The sequence below is a fragment of the Bubalus bubalis genome, chromosome 21 (assembly GCF_019923935.1).
Source record: "Bubalus bubalis isolate 160015118507 breed Murrah chromosome 21, NDDB_SH_1, whole genome shotgun sequence".
In the NCBI taxonomy this organism is placed as follows: Eukaryota; Metazoa; Chordata; class Mammalia; order Artiodactyla; family Bovidae; genus Bubalus; species Bubalus bubalis.
In genome coordinates, this window is record NC_059177.1 from 56795202 (window position 1) to 56810291 (window position 15090).

Here is a 15090-nt window from a genome sequence, read left to right on the forward strand (position 1 = left end):
AGCTGTGAAGGCCACAGGTAGAGGGGAAGGCCAGGCCCAGCGCTTAGGAGGGGACACGTGGTCTGGTGTCCCTGTGGCCATGTGCTCTCCTTCCTGACTTCAGCTTGTCTCTTTCCTGCTCGCCTCTGCCTCCAGAACTCCTTTCCCAGAGTCTCAGCACTTCCAGCCTTCTCCTGAACTCAGGCGCTGCCCCAGAAACCCCCCTCTACACGAGTGTGAGCCCATCTCTTCTCCTGTAGTGACTGGACGGGTGCCCTGCCTTTCACTGGGCGGGGATGAGCCCCAACACGCCAGCCGCTGGGCAGCGGGGACTCCTCTGCACACATGAGCCGAGGGCACCAGGACCAGCCTCCCACTTGTCTGGCTCAGCCCAGAGGCAGTGACAAACCCAGAGATTTGCCTTCAGACTGGGGCCAGAGTCAGCTCAAGAGTAGGAGGGAGAGATTAAAAGGCTCGCAAGCAGAACATGACTAGGTTGAGGGGAGGCTGTGGGGCAGGCGAGATGTGGAAAGTGCCCGTGTCCTGGGCTGGGGAGCTGGACTGGGGGATGGCCTGCCCATCGTACAGGATTGAAAGACTCAGAGAGGGCAGTCATCGACCACCAGAGCCCTCACCCGGCTCTGTCACTGATGAGCAGAAGGGCTTCAACAAAGAAACGCAGAGCTCTGAGCAGGGTTTTCCCGTCTCTGTACTGACTAGACTGTCTCTGAGTGGCTCATCAGAGCCCCAGACTCTGCAGCCCCTGTCCTCCGTCCCAGGAGTCTCATCTCTTTACTGACCACTGACCACGGACCACTCCCACTGCCCTGGGCGGTGGGGTCTGAGCTGACAGTGATGACAGAGGTCTGCATTTGGGCTGCTGGAGAGACACATCCCGGGTCTAGAGGAGGCAGGGCTGAGTCCTCTGGTGCTACCCCTCCCATATGCAGCTGTGCTGTTTCCCAGGGGCCCCCAGTTCTGTCTTCTGAGGCCAGACAGTGTGGTGGGAGTCTCTGGGGTCACTGTTGGGAATGAGGGAACCCAAGAGGATGGAGTCCCTCAGGGTCTGTATGTGGGCCTCTCCTTTGATGACCACACCAGAAGCCAACCTCCTTCTGACCAAGCTGAAGGTAGAAAGTTGAGATGGATCTAACTACTTCTCCCTTTTCCTTCTGGGCAGCCTTGCTGATTGGCATACCATGAACTGTGAGTCAGAGGCAGAAAAGAGAACTTTTTTCGTTTTTTTTTTTTTTTTTAAAGAAAGAGAGACATACACACAGAGAGAAAAGGAATGGAAAAAAAGAGTGGGAAAGAGGATTAAAAAAAAAACAAAACCCAAAACGCAAACCCTAAGTTAGTACAAGAATGGGAGAGGGGGTAGTAACTGTCTTAATTGTCTGTCACTCCCCAGGAAGAACGGGGAGGGTTTGAGTTTCTAGCTAGACCTTAGACTTTCACTTCCCTCTTTCTTACCCTCCCCAGCCAACCCGACCATGCCCCCCCCAAAAAAACAAAACAAAACAACAAAACAAAAAAAAAACCCCATCGAAACCCAAACCCCCAAAAACCCCCCACAAAAGTGTCTGTGGGAGGAGGTCTGACTGAAGGTGCTTCCTAGCAGCTCGGGAGCCCCGGGAAGAGGGGAGGCGGGGAGCGGCTGAGCTGTCTCTTACTTGAGCTGTGGGTGAGGCTGGGGCTTCTGCGGTGGAGCAGCCGGGGGTGGCTGGGCCTCTGCCAGGGAGCTGCTGCTGGAAGGCGCATCTCCGTGGGTGGTGGGGCCGCCCGGCCGCGGAGGAGCCGAGGAGGAGGAAGAGGAGGAGGAGGAGGAGGAGGAGGAAGGTGGCACTGATGGTCCTGGGGGGAGCCGGCGTGGAGGCAGCACCTTGCCTGGGGGTTGCATTCCTTGGGGTTGCCCAGGGCCCCCTAGGTTCAGTACAAGAAAAACTTCATAATTTAACCATATCAAAGGGTTTCCTTATTAGAATCTACGTCTCGAAGGGTGTGGTTATTTAATTACCAGAGGATAAACTCTGTCACAGGAAGCTGCTGGAGCCCTTCAGAGCCACCCCTGGAGGCTGAAGTCCCTGGTTACCCCAAGGACATGGTTCTACGTGTGCCTTCTCAGACTCACGACAACGCGGTCACAGTGGAAGTGGGAGCACAGGGCAGAAACTAGGGGATGAGCAGCCCTTTCAGGGGTGAGCTCTGCTACAGAAAGCCCCCAGACCACACACAGGGACCACCCCTCTCCCGCAGAGCTTCCTCAGGTGCAGGCCAACCTGGCCCATGGGGTACTAGGGGGTCTCAAGTTCCACATGGCACATACAGCGTAGGGTGGTGGAAAGAGTCCTGGCCTGGGGATCAGAAAACCCCAGACACAGTCTATCAGCGAGTCCTTGAGCAAGTCAGCTGACTTCTCTGGAGCTCAGTGTTTCCAACCAGAAAACTGTGAACAATTAAGACCCAGTCGTAGTTATCTTTCAAGAGGGTAGTGTGTCAAAGATGACAATGGACAAGAACATTCTTCAGAAAGTATTCTGTGCCTTACAACAATCACTGACTTACACTGTGTTGTTTTAGAGTTGGCCTTTGTCCCAACCCACTCCATGCCTGGGTGTCTGGTTGCCACACCCCCAACAGGGCTTTCTTTTAGCGTCAACTCACACCCATGACTAGGAACTTCCATGTCTAGGCAATTCTTCTCCCTCTTACTTACCATCCTTAGGGGCTCCTGTCCCTCCCAGGTGTGTGTGGTGAAATTCTCCAAAAATCAAGTCCCATTCTCTCCTGGAGATGTTGTGGGCACCATTTGGCAAAGTAGCCCCCCCCCCCCACCCCATCTCCCACCGCCCACAGAAAAGGACCAAGATCCCGTTTCTCCCAGAATGAGACAGAAAACAGTCTGGCAACCTGGAGATCTCATTTCTTAGTCTCAGTCCCAGAGTACCCATTCATGTGCCCGCTGGAAGGAATGTGCTCACAGAAACTCAATGGACAGCTAAGACTTGTAACTCAGTTTTCCAGAAACACAGGGATACCTGTGGCCTCAGGACAGGCAGAACCATACATCTATACCACTGTACATCCACGATTGTAAGCTGGTTTCCCCTCTACATGATACAGATTGATTCCACTTTATCATAAATGACCAATTCATACCAGGGTTAGTTACACATAGATAAACAAGTAAATAAATAGATGGAATTTTGCACGTTGAAGAAGCTCTAGGTTCAAATCAGATAACTAGTAAAGATGACAGATTAGCAGATCATTTCACGTGAACCCGTTTTTGCCTTTTCCAAAGCTTGGCATCGTTTGTACCAGCATTTTCTTGTCAAGTACCACAGGCTGAGAGCTCAGTCTCTTGACCAGACACCTGAGAGCTTTCCCACCTGTACAGAGATGCTTGAACAGCCAGAAACTACAACTTAACACTGAAGACAGATAAAACTTTTCCTTTATTGCACATTAAGCTGTACAAGAGTCACAAAAAAGAGGTACTTCAATCACACTTCCAGCATTAAATGAGGTTCTCCCAGCTGGATTGGTACAAAAAAAGGGGGACAACATCAAGAAAAGAAATGGGTACAAAACACCTGAACTGCACTCTTTTACTGTGATACGGATGCCTCAGGCCACAGCGTTGTCCTTAGCATGCTGCCCGAGGGCACAGGACAGTCAGGGTATGCAGTCAGCGCGCGTCTGACAGCGGGAGGGAGCCCTGGTTCTCCTCTTTCCCACCTGACAAGACTGTGGCCAACACCGCCCTGCAGTCCGACTGAATTCAAATGGCAACTTTGTGTTTGTGGCTCACGAATGTCACATGAAAAGCACCTGGATGTTCACACTGATCACATGCAAAGAAGCAACACCATCATCAGCTCACTGCTTGAACAAAAATAAAATTAAAAAAATAAAATGTATCCCTCCATCCTGGGAAATGTTTCTTTACTCCTTTCTATCATTTAGTCAGATTGGGAGGTATTTTAAGGACCTGATTCTTAGGCAACCCACCTGGGAGCGCAGAACTGCATATAATATATGTATCTATTTTACAGCACACGGACTACCGTCGGCATCCACATCAGCTAAGGGAGGAATCGCAATCGAGAACATTCACACGCAGTGCATTTCCCTGCAGCTCAGAACCTGCCAGCAGCCAAGACGGGAAGCAGGGCACGGACCCCTGGACACAGGAACCATGTCACACGCCACCATCACCGGCGATCCTCAGACCTGGCCGTCCGGAAAGGCGACATGTCGTGGCGGCAGTGAGGGGGAATGTGGAAGTAGGGCTCGAAGCACTTCTAAAAGGCAAACCACTGGCGTGAGACCCCTTGGCCCACGGGCCTAGAGGAGGCCACTTGGTGCCCCGTCCCGGCCTGGCCAGGAGACGGCAAGAGGAGGCACTGACCCGAGGCCTTGTGTAGGAACTGCTGCCTCCCTGCCCAGGAGATGCATGTCAGAGGAGAGAGGACAAGATTGGTGAAGGCTCTCCCAGCCCCGGCCCCGGACACACACGGGCTAAAATCTGAGACAGTCCTTCCTAGGGAAGACGAAGCTCTTCAGTCTCTGGACTCAGGAGGGCTCCTGGAACAGCTGAAAACTAAAGCAGGCGCCCACCTCGGAGTTCAGGAGGCAGTGTACCCTGCTCATGGGAAATGGGACAGTTCCAATTCGCTCCCAAGTTGCCATGCCTTGAGAGAGGCCAAAGGCAGCGCGATCGAGTCCTTCCCAGACTTTCAGCAGCTCCCAAATCGCTAAGGAATCACCTCTGTACATGGGTCAAGCTTTGGGGAAAACGAAGCAGCCTCGCTTCCACAGAAGCACACAGATGGCCAATTCAGAAACAATTTAGGGGGACTGAGATGAACACAGAAAAAATACTCACAAAGTCACTTTGATATTGCACATCAGCGGCCCCATTTGTTTTTTGTCTAATCTCATAGCTAATTAGTTAATAATAAAACGAAAGGTACACTGGGATGTCGAATACAGAACACACTCCTGGAGATAAGCTTGTTCTTTATAGTTTATGTCATCACTAGAAAACACAAGAGCTCCACGGGCACAGCCAGCCTATTCACAGAAACTCAAATGCACCAAAGTTTAGCAAATGGAGAAAAAGAGAGACGCCTTCAGATTCAACGGATGAAGCGATGGAAACGAGACCTTGGAAATCTCGTAAACTTCTAGCTATTTACCCGAGTCATGCAGAAAGGAAGCAAAAAGCACTGAAGATCCCAAGCACACTCATGGAGGTAAGCAGAGGGTGGGGGGAGAGGGGCGGTTTATCTGAGTCTGGGGGAAGAAGGAGGGGAGTCAGGTTTGATCTTGTGGTCTTTGTTTCTCCCCTGTCCACCCCACCCAACCCCCAGTCCTATTGCACCCCGCATTGTGTAATACTTAGAAAAGAAAAGACTACCAAACCACCCAGAGGATAGTCGCACTGAACTTGGGAGAGGCACAATTCTTTTGTACACTGTTGACAAACAGCCCTGGATTCACAAGTTATACAGAGAAACGTTAAGTGAGTGTTACAAGCACGAACAGGAACGGGTGAACAGCCAGACAGAGGCGCGGACACTGTGTCGGAAGAACAGAGTCCAGTCAGCACTGAAAGAACGCAGAAACGGCACCAGTGGGAGGGTCTGCTGCTGCCCTCCCCGCTTTCCTTTCTTTCCTTGTTTGTTTTTGGCTTAAAATTTCTGCTTTGAAAAAAATTAACTACCCATCGCTTTAAGAAGCTTGGACCTGTTTGGGCCCTACTGCAATGCCATTACAGTCGAGAATATACTGTAAACAACCTTGGGGGGCTGGCCGCTGAGGCGGGGTCTTGCTCGAGTCCGGATCCTTAAGTGTTCCACTCTGGAAGACAAAAATGCAAAGAGATAAAAAACGAAACTCCAGGCAGATTCCCAAGAGAAACCCTGTGGCTCTGTGGCAGGGCTGCAGTGGGATCCACAGGGACCTGGCCCAAGGGCTTCACCAGTTCTGCAAACACCTCAAGGGGGTTCTCAGCCTTTGGCGTATTGCTGGGACCTAAGTGAAGGCAATCTGGGGCTGAGAACCACTTTGGCGGGTAGTGTCCGAGACCCTTACCCCCTTTTCCTTTCCCTTCCTTCTAGACCCTTTCTAGAAACTTCCAAGAGCATCTGGCTTCTTCTCTGGGGGCTGCCTGAGGGCCAGCTACCCTGGGACTCACCGCCGGCTTCTGGGGGAAGGATCAGCCCCAGTACCAGCGGGGGCTGGGCCAGGTGACGGCTTAAAGCTTGGCGCTAACTCCTGCAGAGTTGGCTGACTCAGGGGTCAGAGCCACTCTCTGGGCTGGGCTGGAACTCCCGCAGGGAGGGACCTGAAGGAGGGGGGCCGTCTTTTGTTTCCCAGGACCCTCCTTACCCAGAGGGAAGGAGTAAGACCTTAATGTTTGTAAAAGTGCTCAAGGCCAAGCTGTTTTTCCCTCTCTAACAGCATAATTGCATTTTATCCAGCACCATGGCTCCACTCCCAGGCTTCCTCTCCTCCCAGCTGTGATTCTGATTATGCCCCGACAGGAGCAGAGATGCCTGTGACTTCAGTTTATCTACGGTTTGCACTGAAGGCAGGGAGCATGTGGAGCCTGAATTCAGCTCAGGGGAGATGCTCCACGAGGCAGGGGGCTGCCAAGTGTGCTGACGGTGATGTCAAAGCCGGAGCTTTGGAGGCGAGGCCAGGAGAGGCCCTGCAAGTCCTCAGCACCCCCACTTCCTCTTTCAGTGCTCCTCTCCCTTGTGACAGCAACCCCCCCCAGCCCTACTCCCACATTAAAACTGTTCCCCATTTCCATGGGCCCCTGATCTGGCCTTCTATCTCCCTTCCTGCTGCTGCAGGCCTGTTTTCAGCTCCACTACTGGGAGAGCAAAAGGGCCACTCTCGCCAGGGTCACGGTCTTTCAACAACAGCATTGCCTACAGCTGTTCTACCAAGAGGATTTCAGGCAGTAGAAGGCAGGGGGGCCCTCTGAAATGTCTTTGGTGCCACTGCCCCAGAGGGTGTCCATCCCGATCTCGTACAGATTACAGCAAGAACGCTAACACTTCCCTTTCCCTTCTTCCAAGACTTGCATGGGGCCTTCAAGGTGGGTCTCACGCCTGACCCTGAAATCCCCATACCCAACCAGCTAGAGCCCACACCTTCCAATCAGCCATCAAGACTCACCAGGTTTTCCATCTTGGCATCCAAGATTCACTATTTCCTCTTGACCAACTCTGGTCAGGCCTGTATCATTTCTTGTTTAGACTACTAGAATAGTCTCTCAATTCTTTAGTCTCCTTTCCAATCCATCTTCTGGATACCTATTATCCTCTTAAACTCCTTCTCTAATTGTCTCACTTTACTGCTCTAAATGGGCTTCCCTTGTGGCTCAGATGATAAAGAATCTGCCTGCAATGCAGAAGACCTTGGTTCTATCCCTGGGTCAGGAAGATCCCCTAGAAAAAGAAATGGCTACCCACTCCAGTATTCTCACCTGGAGAATTCCCTGGACAGAGGAGCCCAGCAGGCTACAGTCCACGGGGTCACAAAGACTCAGATACAACTGAGCAAGTAACATTTTCACTGCTCTAAATAATTTACAGCTAACACTATACATGTGCCAGGCAACATGATGAACAATTTTATGCAGTATTTCCCTTAAGCCTCACAGCAGCTCTCCAAGGTATCAACATCCCTGATTTTTAGATAAGGAAGCTGAGGCCCAGCTAAGTCAGGTATTACAGAGGCAGCTGGCACGCGAGCCCAGGCAGTCTGACCTCTTCCTGTCGCCCACAGGATGACGTCTGCATTCTTCAGGCTGACACCAGAAATTTGCTTTGTCATGGCTGGACTGGCCCCTTGAGCCTCTGTTCCTCATGTTCTAAACGTGCCTGCTCCTTCCAGCCTGACCCTTCACTGCTTGTTCTCTAGTCTAGGCTACTCCGGTGTTTATGATAAGTACCCTCCAGAAATACCTTCTCTCCTTTTCAACCAATCCAATCCCACACATCCTGGAGGTCTGAGTCAAATTATACCTCATGTGTGAAATCTCTCTTCTGGTTGCCCCCTTTGATTGTGGTTTCCTCTCTGAAATGCTATAACAGCACTTAACAGACTGTCTTGTTATCCTCTTGAAGACTGGGATGATGTTTCTATCACCAGATCCGTGACAGCAAGGACGATGTGAGTCTTCACCTTCTCATGAATTCCTAACAGTTACAGTGCCCATTTTTTCCAAAGAAAAATTGGGATATATGGCATGATTTGGTAACTATGTATTTAAAAGGTAAAATAGTTAAGATTGGGACTATTTTGGAAAGTTTAAGACTATCGTCATTCTACCAATGTCACCAAGCACAGGACTGAGCACATACGAGGTCCTTACTGACTGCTTATTAGATAAATAACCATGCGACAACAGTAAAGTGCAAAATGAAGTAGGGTGTAAGTCTTTCAAGAGAAAGACGTCATTAAACCATATACGTCAAACCACCCCGTATCTGGGATAACTCTGATGAACAGCTCTGAAAATGCTCAGGTTAGAGAATTAGAACATGAGGCTTGCTACCCGTGCCTGCCCGCTCGGTGCAGAAGGGAAATTCAAAACAATCCTCAAAGAAGCAGAAATGATCTCCATCAAGACTGCGTAATCCAGTCAAGTTAGTGACACTTCAGGCCCCAGAGTTCTTTCCCACCGTGAGCTCTTCCTTCCCCTGGCCTGGCTGCCAGTTGGAAGAGGAGACTATAGGGTGGTGTGTGGTAATGGACACACGGGACACCAGGGCTGCCTTTTTAGCCGAGCGGCCTATCAACCCTACTGCCCAACACACACACGTGCGCGCACACACACACATACACACACACACACACTCCATTGGGTCCCCGACAGTAAGTCTTTAAGACTGGGCAGCACAGTGGAATTTGGGCCTTGGGGTTAGGAAGACGTTGGGTTTAAACCTAAATCTCCCACTTACTAGCTTGGTGGCCTTGGGCAAACTATTTTCCCCCTCTGCACCTATCTTTCTTCCAATGGTTTCTATGATATAAAGGGATATTATCCACAGATCGATCTACTACCTATGCATCTGTCTATTGAGATATCTACGAGTATCTGTCCCTGGCAGGTGCTACATAAGACACGACAGATGGCAGTAACAGTGAGACCGATGGGGTCCTTCCTTCTGATGCTCTGTCATCTCTCAGGTCTCACTCTCATTATGGAATACCCTCTTCGGCGTGCTCCTGTTTCTGGGCTTTGGGGAACTTGACTCAGCTGTGACGGTACCGTCTCCTCTGAGCTCCCTGACATGTCACTGGTGTCACAGTCTCGCTGCCTGAGATGGCGTGTTGTTGTTCAGTCGCTCAGTCGTGTCCAACTCTTTGTGACCCCTGGACTGCAGCACGCCAGGCTTCCCTGTCCTTCACCATCTCCCAGAGTTTGCTCAAACTCATGTCCATTGAGTTGGTGACGCCATCCAATCATCTCGTCCTCTGTCGTCCCCTTCTTCTCCTGGCTTCGATCTTTCCCAGCCTGAGATGGATACTCAGATGAAAGACAGAGAAACTCATGCAGTTTGTGGAACCACTAGACTGGCTCTTGCTGGTCCCCTCCCCCAGGGCCTCACCTTGTACCCCTGACAGCTGCCCATGAAACACCTCAGACTCTGCTCAGAGCAGCTTAAGATGCTCTCCTCCCAGAGAATTGCTATTTTCAGAGAAAGTTATGGAAGACCACAGGGCACAAGGGCAGAATCAGGGCCAGCGGGCAAAAGCGCTGAAAGGTAAACTTTCAATGACAGGAAGAACTTCCTATTGTAAAAACAGTGGAAGAGGCATCTTGGGAGGGTGGGTATGTTCATGCAGAGGCTAGAAAATTACCTGACAGAGATACAGCAGGGAGTACACCTCTATGAAATACGAGATAGGTTAGATGAACACCACGCTTCATCTTTCAACTCTGAGAACATATGATTCCAGGAAAAACGAAAACTCCCACAGATTCGATTAAGCTCTGATGGTAGAACTCAGAGCATGAGCTACCAGGGTAACGACACCATGAAGCCTGGCCCTGCTTCTCCTCTCTGTAGCCTCAGAATTATACGACTGAGACCCCCAATGGTGACCTGAGCCCACAAGTTCCCTTCCAAAGGCTGCAGAGGAAGAACTCCCAGGAGCTGTCCTTCACGCTGGAGCCTGGGAATGTGCCTGCGCCACCCTGGTCTGGCGCCTGGGGAGCTTCTCTGGCCCCCACCCCATGGAGCCTGTGGACTGAAGACTTCCCAGGGGTGATGGGAGGAGGGAGCAGAGTCCCCCAGGACCGGCCTTTGCCAGGCTGAGACTCTCTGGCCCCACCCACAAGCCTTCTGTCTGCTGGGGCTGAAGGCCTGCTCCCTGTGGGGTTTGGCTACCACGGAATCTGTCTCCAGTCACCAAGAGCCGCCTGGGATGCCGAATTCCACAGAAGTCTGGCCACTCTGGCGTCACTGCCAAAGCCTGGCCTGTGGCCAGCCCACAGCAGGAACTCGGGGCCAGACTGAGCAGCAGCATTTCCCTCAGGAAACTGGGTTGACTCAAACAGGTAAGAATGCGAGGTCCAGCGCTTGTGCCCAGCTGCACACAAAGAAGGAGGATAAATGGCCTTGCAGCAGCATAAGGAAAACCCCCAAACAAGCCTGGGCTGACAGAAAGACAAGAGGCTCAGAGGGTGTCAGCGGGCACAACGCTGCAGCTGGAGGCGCATCAGTGTCCCAACAAGGGGAGGTCACCAGTCCATTGCTCTTTGGATGGATAAGCCTCACAACAGAGCAGTGATCACCAGGTCTGGGTGCCTCTTTTAAAGGTGGACACCAGCGCAATAAAATGGGTACGTGGAGCAGACAGGATGGTGAGAAGTGTGAAATGACATCTCCCCTCATGTGACTCTGGGCAAATTACTTAATCTCATGAGTCTCAGTTTCCCAAATGAGCCAAGTCTAAAGGAGTAAATGTGGTAACTGGGGAAACCCCGAGGACCAGACATGAATTTGATCAAGGTTAAGGGCTGGCGTGGGCAGGAGTGAGCCTCCTGGCAGCAGTGTTCAAAAGGGCCTGGACAAACTCCTGTTCGAGGAGCGGGGTGGGGGGAGGGGGGGCAGGTGGAGGTGGGGTTCTGCAGTCACAGGCTGTGGTGACTTCTACAGGCTCTGGGCTCCCAATTAGGTCCTCTGTGTACTTTTTTGAGGTATGAGCCAAGCCTTTCTTAGCTGTGGAGCCTTGAGCCCAGCAAGAAGCCAAGGCTACAGGGTGTGAGCAGAGGAGTCCTGCAGGTGCAGGGTTTGAGGACAGTGGGCTGCTGCTCCCCATCCAAGCCGACTGGGCTCGGGTTCCACTGTGCTGAGGCCACCGGCGCCGGTGACCAGGGAAGCCAGGGAGGGGACAGCAAGAGAGAGCTGGTGAAGTGTGGAGGTGCCTCCAGGTTGGAAGGTTCAGTGTGGGGCTGAGGAGGAGGAGGGCAAGGGCTCCCCCTGCACAGGGTCCCCAGGGCCAGCTCCCCCACTTCTCACCGTCCCTGAGCTCTGGAGGAGCATCCAAAGGGCACAATGCAGGGCACTGCAGAACGTCTGTGGAACTGGGGGCCAGAAGACCCAGCTCTCCTGCCTAAAAACCTTGGACAGATCGTTTGCACTCTCTCTGCTGATATGTAAAACAGAGAGAAACACCAGCTTAAGGCATCTCACAGAAAGGCTGTGAGGCTCAGAATAATGGCTGTGCTTTGTAAACCGCAAAGTGCCAGGTAAAGTAATGATCTGAGCATCATTACTATTATTTGAATAATAATAAATTATCAGTCCAGAGGACTGAAGCTTTAATGGTAGGATTTCACGCATCAGTGGAGAAGACACTGCTGGCGGTTTTCTGTCAGCTGCACACGCAGTGCACAGGAGTTCAGGGTGGGCAGGGTAGGGTGTGGACTCGGGGCTGGGCTGCCCTCTGTGTATCACTGACGTGTTCCAGCAAGGCCCCTGAAGACGCAGTAAAGTCATTTCAAAAACAGTAAATGTTAGCTCCTGAGCTGACTGGAAAGGAAATCACTAGTCTGGGAGAGAAACCAAGTCCACGGAAGAGGATTTGTGGGGTTGTGCCAAAGGCACCCTTCATTCGCCTGCCTGTGGCTTTCAGCAGACAAGCTGTGAGAGAGGAGCTCCTTTCGGAGGTCCCAGCAGGCTGGAGAGCTGAGGAAGGAAAGACACTGAGTGACTCAACTCTTGAGGGTTGCTGGCCAGAGTCCAGCGGCCCCCACCACGGAGGAAAGCCTGTGCTTGCTCAGCATATCTGAGACAGGAAATTGGGAAAGGGTCTCAGGGTCTGGCCCCAGGAAAGAGGCCAGGCCAAGCTTCTTGCTGGACACGCCACCGAGCTATTCTGATCAGCTCCCCAGGCCCTGCTCCCCCGGTCCAGGATCCCAGGGGGAATGAGGCAGCAGGAAGGAATGTGGTCGGGAGGTTGTAGGTTCAGCCGGAGCAAAGGGGACGGCATGTTTCCAGGCACCTTGGGACCTCTCTAGGATCACTCCTGCAGTCCCTAGAGCCCACCTTCCTTCTGCTGAGAGGTTACAAAAAGCACCCAGGGACCTGCTCCTCCTCCTCGTGTGAGGGGAGCTGCTGCTCTGAGGGCTGAGGCATGTCCTGGACTGCAGTCCTCCCATGATCAGTGATTTCCAACGGACACAAGAAAGGTCCCGTGGGGTGGTCCATGAGACCTAAGGGGGCCCCGAGGGCTGGGTCACCCGAGGTCAGAATGTCAGCGACAAGTGATTAAAGATGTCCCTTACAAGTTAAGACAGCCTCAAAATAGTCAGTTTCCCTGAATAGTCTGTTAAGGGATCTGGTCACTAGTGACTTTATATGAACCTGCCTCAAATCTCACATTTTCAGCTTACACTCACTGGGGAAAAAATTCCCTAAAGCAGTCCAACTGTGGGAAGCAGGAAGGCCTTTCTTTGCCTGAAATTTACTTTTTCTGAGCTGAGTGAAGCCCTCTGAGGCCTGTGTTTGGGGTCTGAGTTGTGTCTCCTCCCTAACCGCCTAGCCCTTTAGATTCCAATCTTGGACCCCTTCTCAATCTTGGGTCCCCTTGTACTGGAGAGACTTCAGAGCCCTTTGCAGCTGGAAAGGCCTAGCTGGAAACATTTCTGAGTATCTCTCTAGGCCAGAGAATCAGTGAAAAATGACTTGCATAATGTCCCACCAGAAGCCCAAGGCCAGAGGTTATCGGGCCCCAGTCCTTCCATTTGGGACGCTCATTACTGCTTTTCCCAGGTCTCTGGCTAGCACACGGCTTGGATCACAGTGTCTCAGACCTGGAAGGAGATTGTTAAGAGCTGCCTGTTCCAACAGCCCTAGCCTCCAGCCCAGCCTTTCACCATGTGCCTGAGGAGTGGCTTGGACATCAGCAGTGACATGGCAGCCACGTACCGCTTCCCCAAGCAGCCATTTCCTTTCTCAGCATCAGAGACTTTACTCACGTCTTCCAATAGGCTTGCCTTTGGCACCTGATCTGCCCCATGACAGCTGTCAGAGAGCTGAGGCTATGGAGTCACGGGCTCCTTGAGAATTCTGCTGCTCCACAGCAGCCCTTTTCACTTCTGCTCATAGAACAGATCTACCAAATGCCCCAACCTCTGGGTCTCTCTCCTCTGAGCACCTGCCTTGCTGTGACTCCCGGATGGGAAGCGACATTGGAGCTGTGATCAGCTCAAGATCGAGGCAGAGCCTCATGTTCTTCTTGGACACATTATGTGCATTCATGTTTCCAAAGGCTGAATCTTAGCATCTTAGACCCTCAGGGGTCTAACCCACAGCCAGATAGAAAGACCAGGGGTGTCTGAAATCCCTTCAAGAGCAATTCAGTCCTCTGGCTCTGGAAGATTTTATTGGGGAATAAAAAGGAGAGCCGTGTGATAGGAAATGACAACAACTAGACACATGAATAAGAGCCCCAAGACACCTTCTCTGCGGGCGTGACCCAAATGGTCTGTCCACCTGTAGTTCTGCCCCTGTGGTTCCTGGGGTCTCAGGAGCAGACCCCCTCCAGGGACCCAGGATGTGATGAGGCCCAGCTCAGATCCCAGACGACAGGCCTCCGGACAGGGAGTGAGAAGGGGAGAGGAGAGCAGGCCTGAGAGGGGAGGCTCTGCAGGCATTTAGCCTGGAGGTTTTGGCCAGCACTGGCCACCAGGTGTCACTGCCACCTTGAGAACAGCACTCCAAGTAGAGGGTCTCTAAGGGCAGCCCTGAAGCTGGCAGGCCAGCCAGGGAGAGGCCAAGATGATAAGGGTTTGCCACTCACTCCTGCTCTCAGCGACTTCGTGCCTCTGACACCCCTGCCCCTATTCCTCTCAACTGGGCCCGGCAGCTGGCTTGGGCTCAGCCCCATGACTTTGCTCTCTGCTTCTTACAATTACTCCACTTAGGTGGCTGGCTGACAAGGTAAGGGAGGCCCTCTGCTCACCTCCCCTACTCCTAACCTCCTTCAGGCTTTCTTTTAGAGTCACGGAAACAAACAAAAGCTCTAATGGGGGAGCTGTAGGCAAGGAGAGGGAGGGAGAAAGGGAGAAAGGTCAACAACGGCTAGTCATAAGTCATGGGACGACAGAGGATGAAATGGTTGGATGGCATCACTGACTCGATGGAGATGAATTTGAGCAAGCTCTGGGAGCTGGTGATGGACAGGGAAGCCTGGTGTGCTGCAGTCCAAACAGTCAGACACAACTGAGCGACTGAACTGAACAGAAGTCTGTCCTGGTCTTGACCTAGAATATGGGCAAGCAGGAGCATCTGGGGCTTATGACACAGGTCAGAGGCTCTCGCAGCCTGAGCTGCCAGAGCTATGGAAGAAAGAGGCCAGGACTGGGGAGCCTGATGGTGAGGAGCGGACAAGAGTTAGTGGCAGCACCCATGGGCTCAGATTGCCATTCAAAGCCCTGGCTGAGGCCCAAGTAAACTCGCTTTGGTTTGCATCTCTTCCATTTGGACTCTACCAAATTCATTCAGAAGATCTCCACCCCAAGTCCAGTGTGCTGCCAGGGCTGTTAAAGACACATTCCAACTGGGAATTCGT

General features: G+C 52.2%; 1 protein-coding gene and 1 long non-coding RNA gene across 3 annotated transcripts in view; one reads left to right on the top strand and one right to left on the bottom strand.

Annotated features, from left to right (window-relative positions):
* The window catches only part of SYN2 (synapsin II), a 182479-nt gene that overhangs the window by 32542 nt on the left and 134847 nt on the right, over positions 1 to 15090 (bottom strand). Inside the window, exons 11-12 of one of the 2 annotated variants that reach the window (XM_025272544.3) lie at positions 5787 to 5847; positions 1653 to 1902 (exon numbers count right to left, since the gene is read on the bottom strand). In XM_025272544.3, coding sequence (XP_025128329.1) covers positions 1653 to 1902; positions 5787 to 5847 — 311 coding nt within the window. The remainder of the gene's footprint in view (positions 1 to 1652; positions 1903 to 5786; positions 5848 to 15090) is intronic. The other variant, XM_025272545.3, reaches the window with a different exon arrangement.
* LOC123331042 lies at positions 5101 to 6775 on the top strand. The gene is made up of 3 exons (XR_006547488.2): positions 5101 to 5240; positions 6108 to 6236; positions 6534 to 6775. It is a non-coding gene; the product is annotated as an uncharacterized LOC123331042 (long non-coding RNA).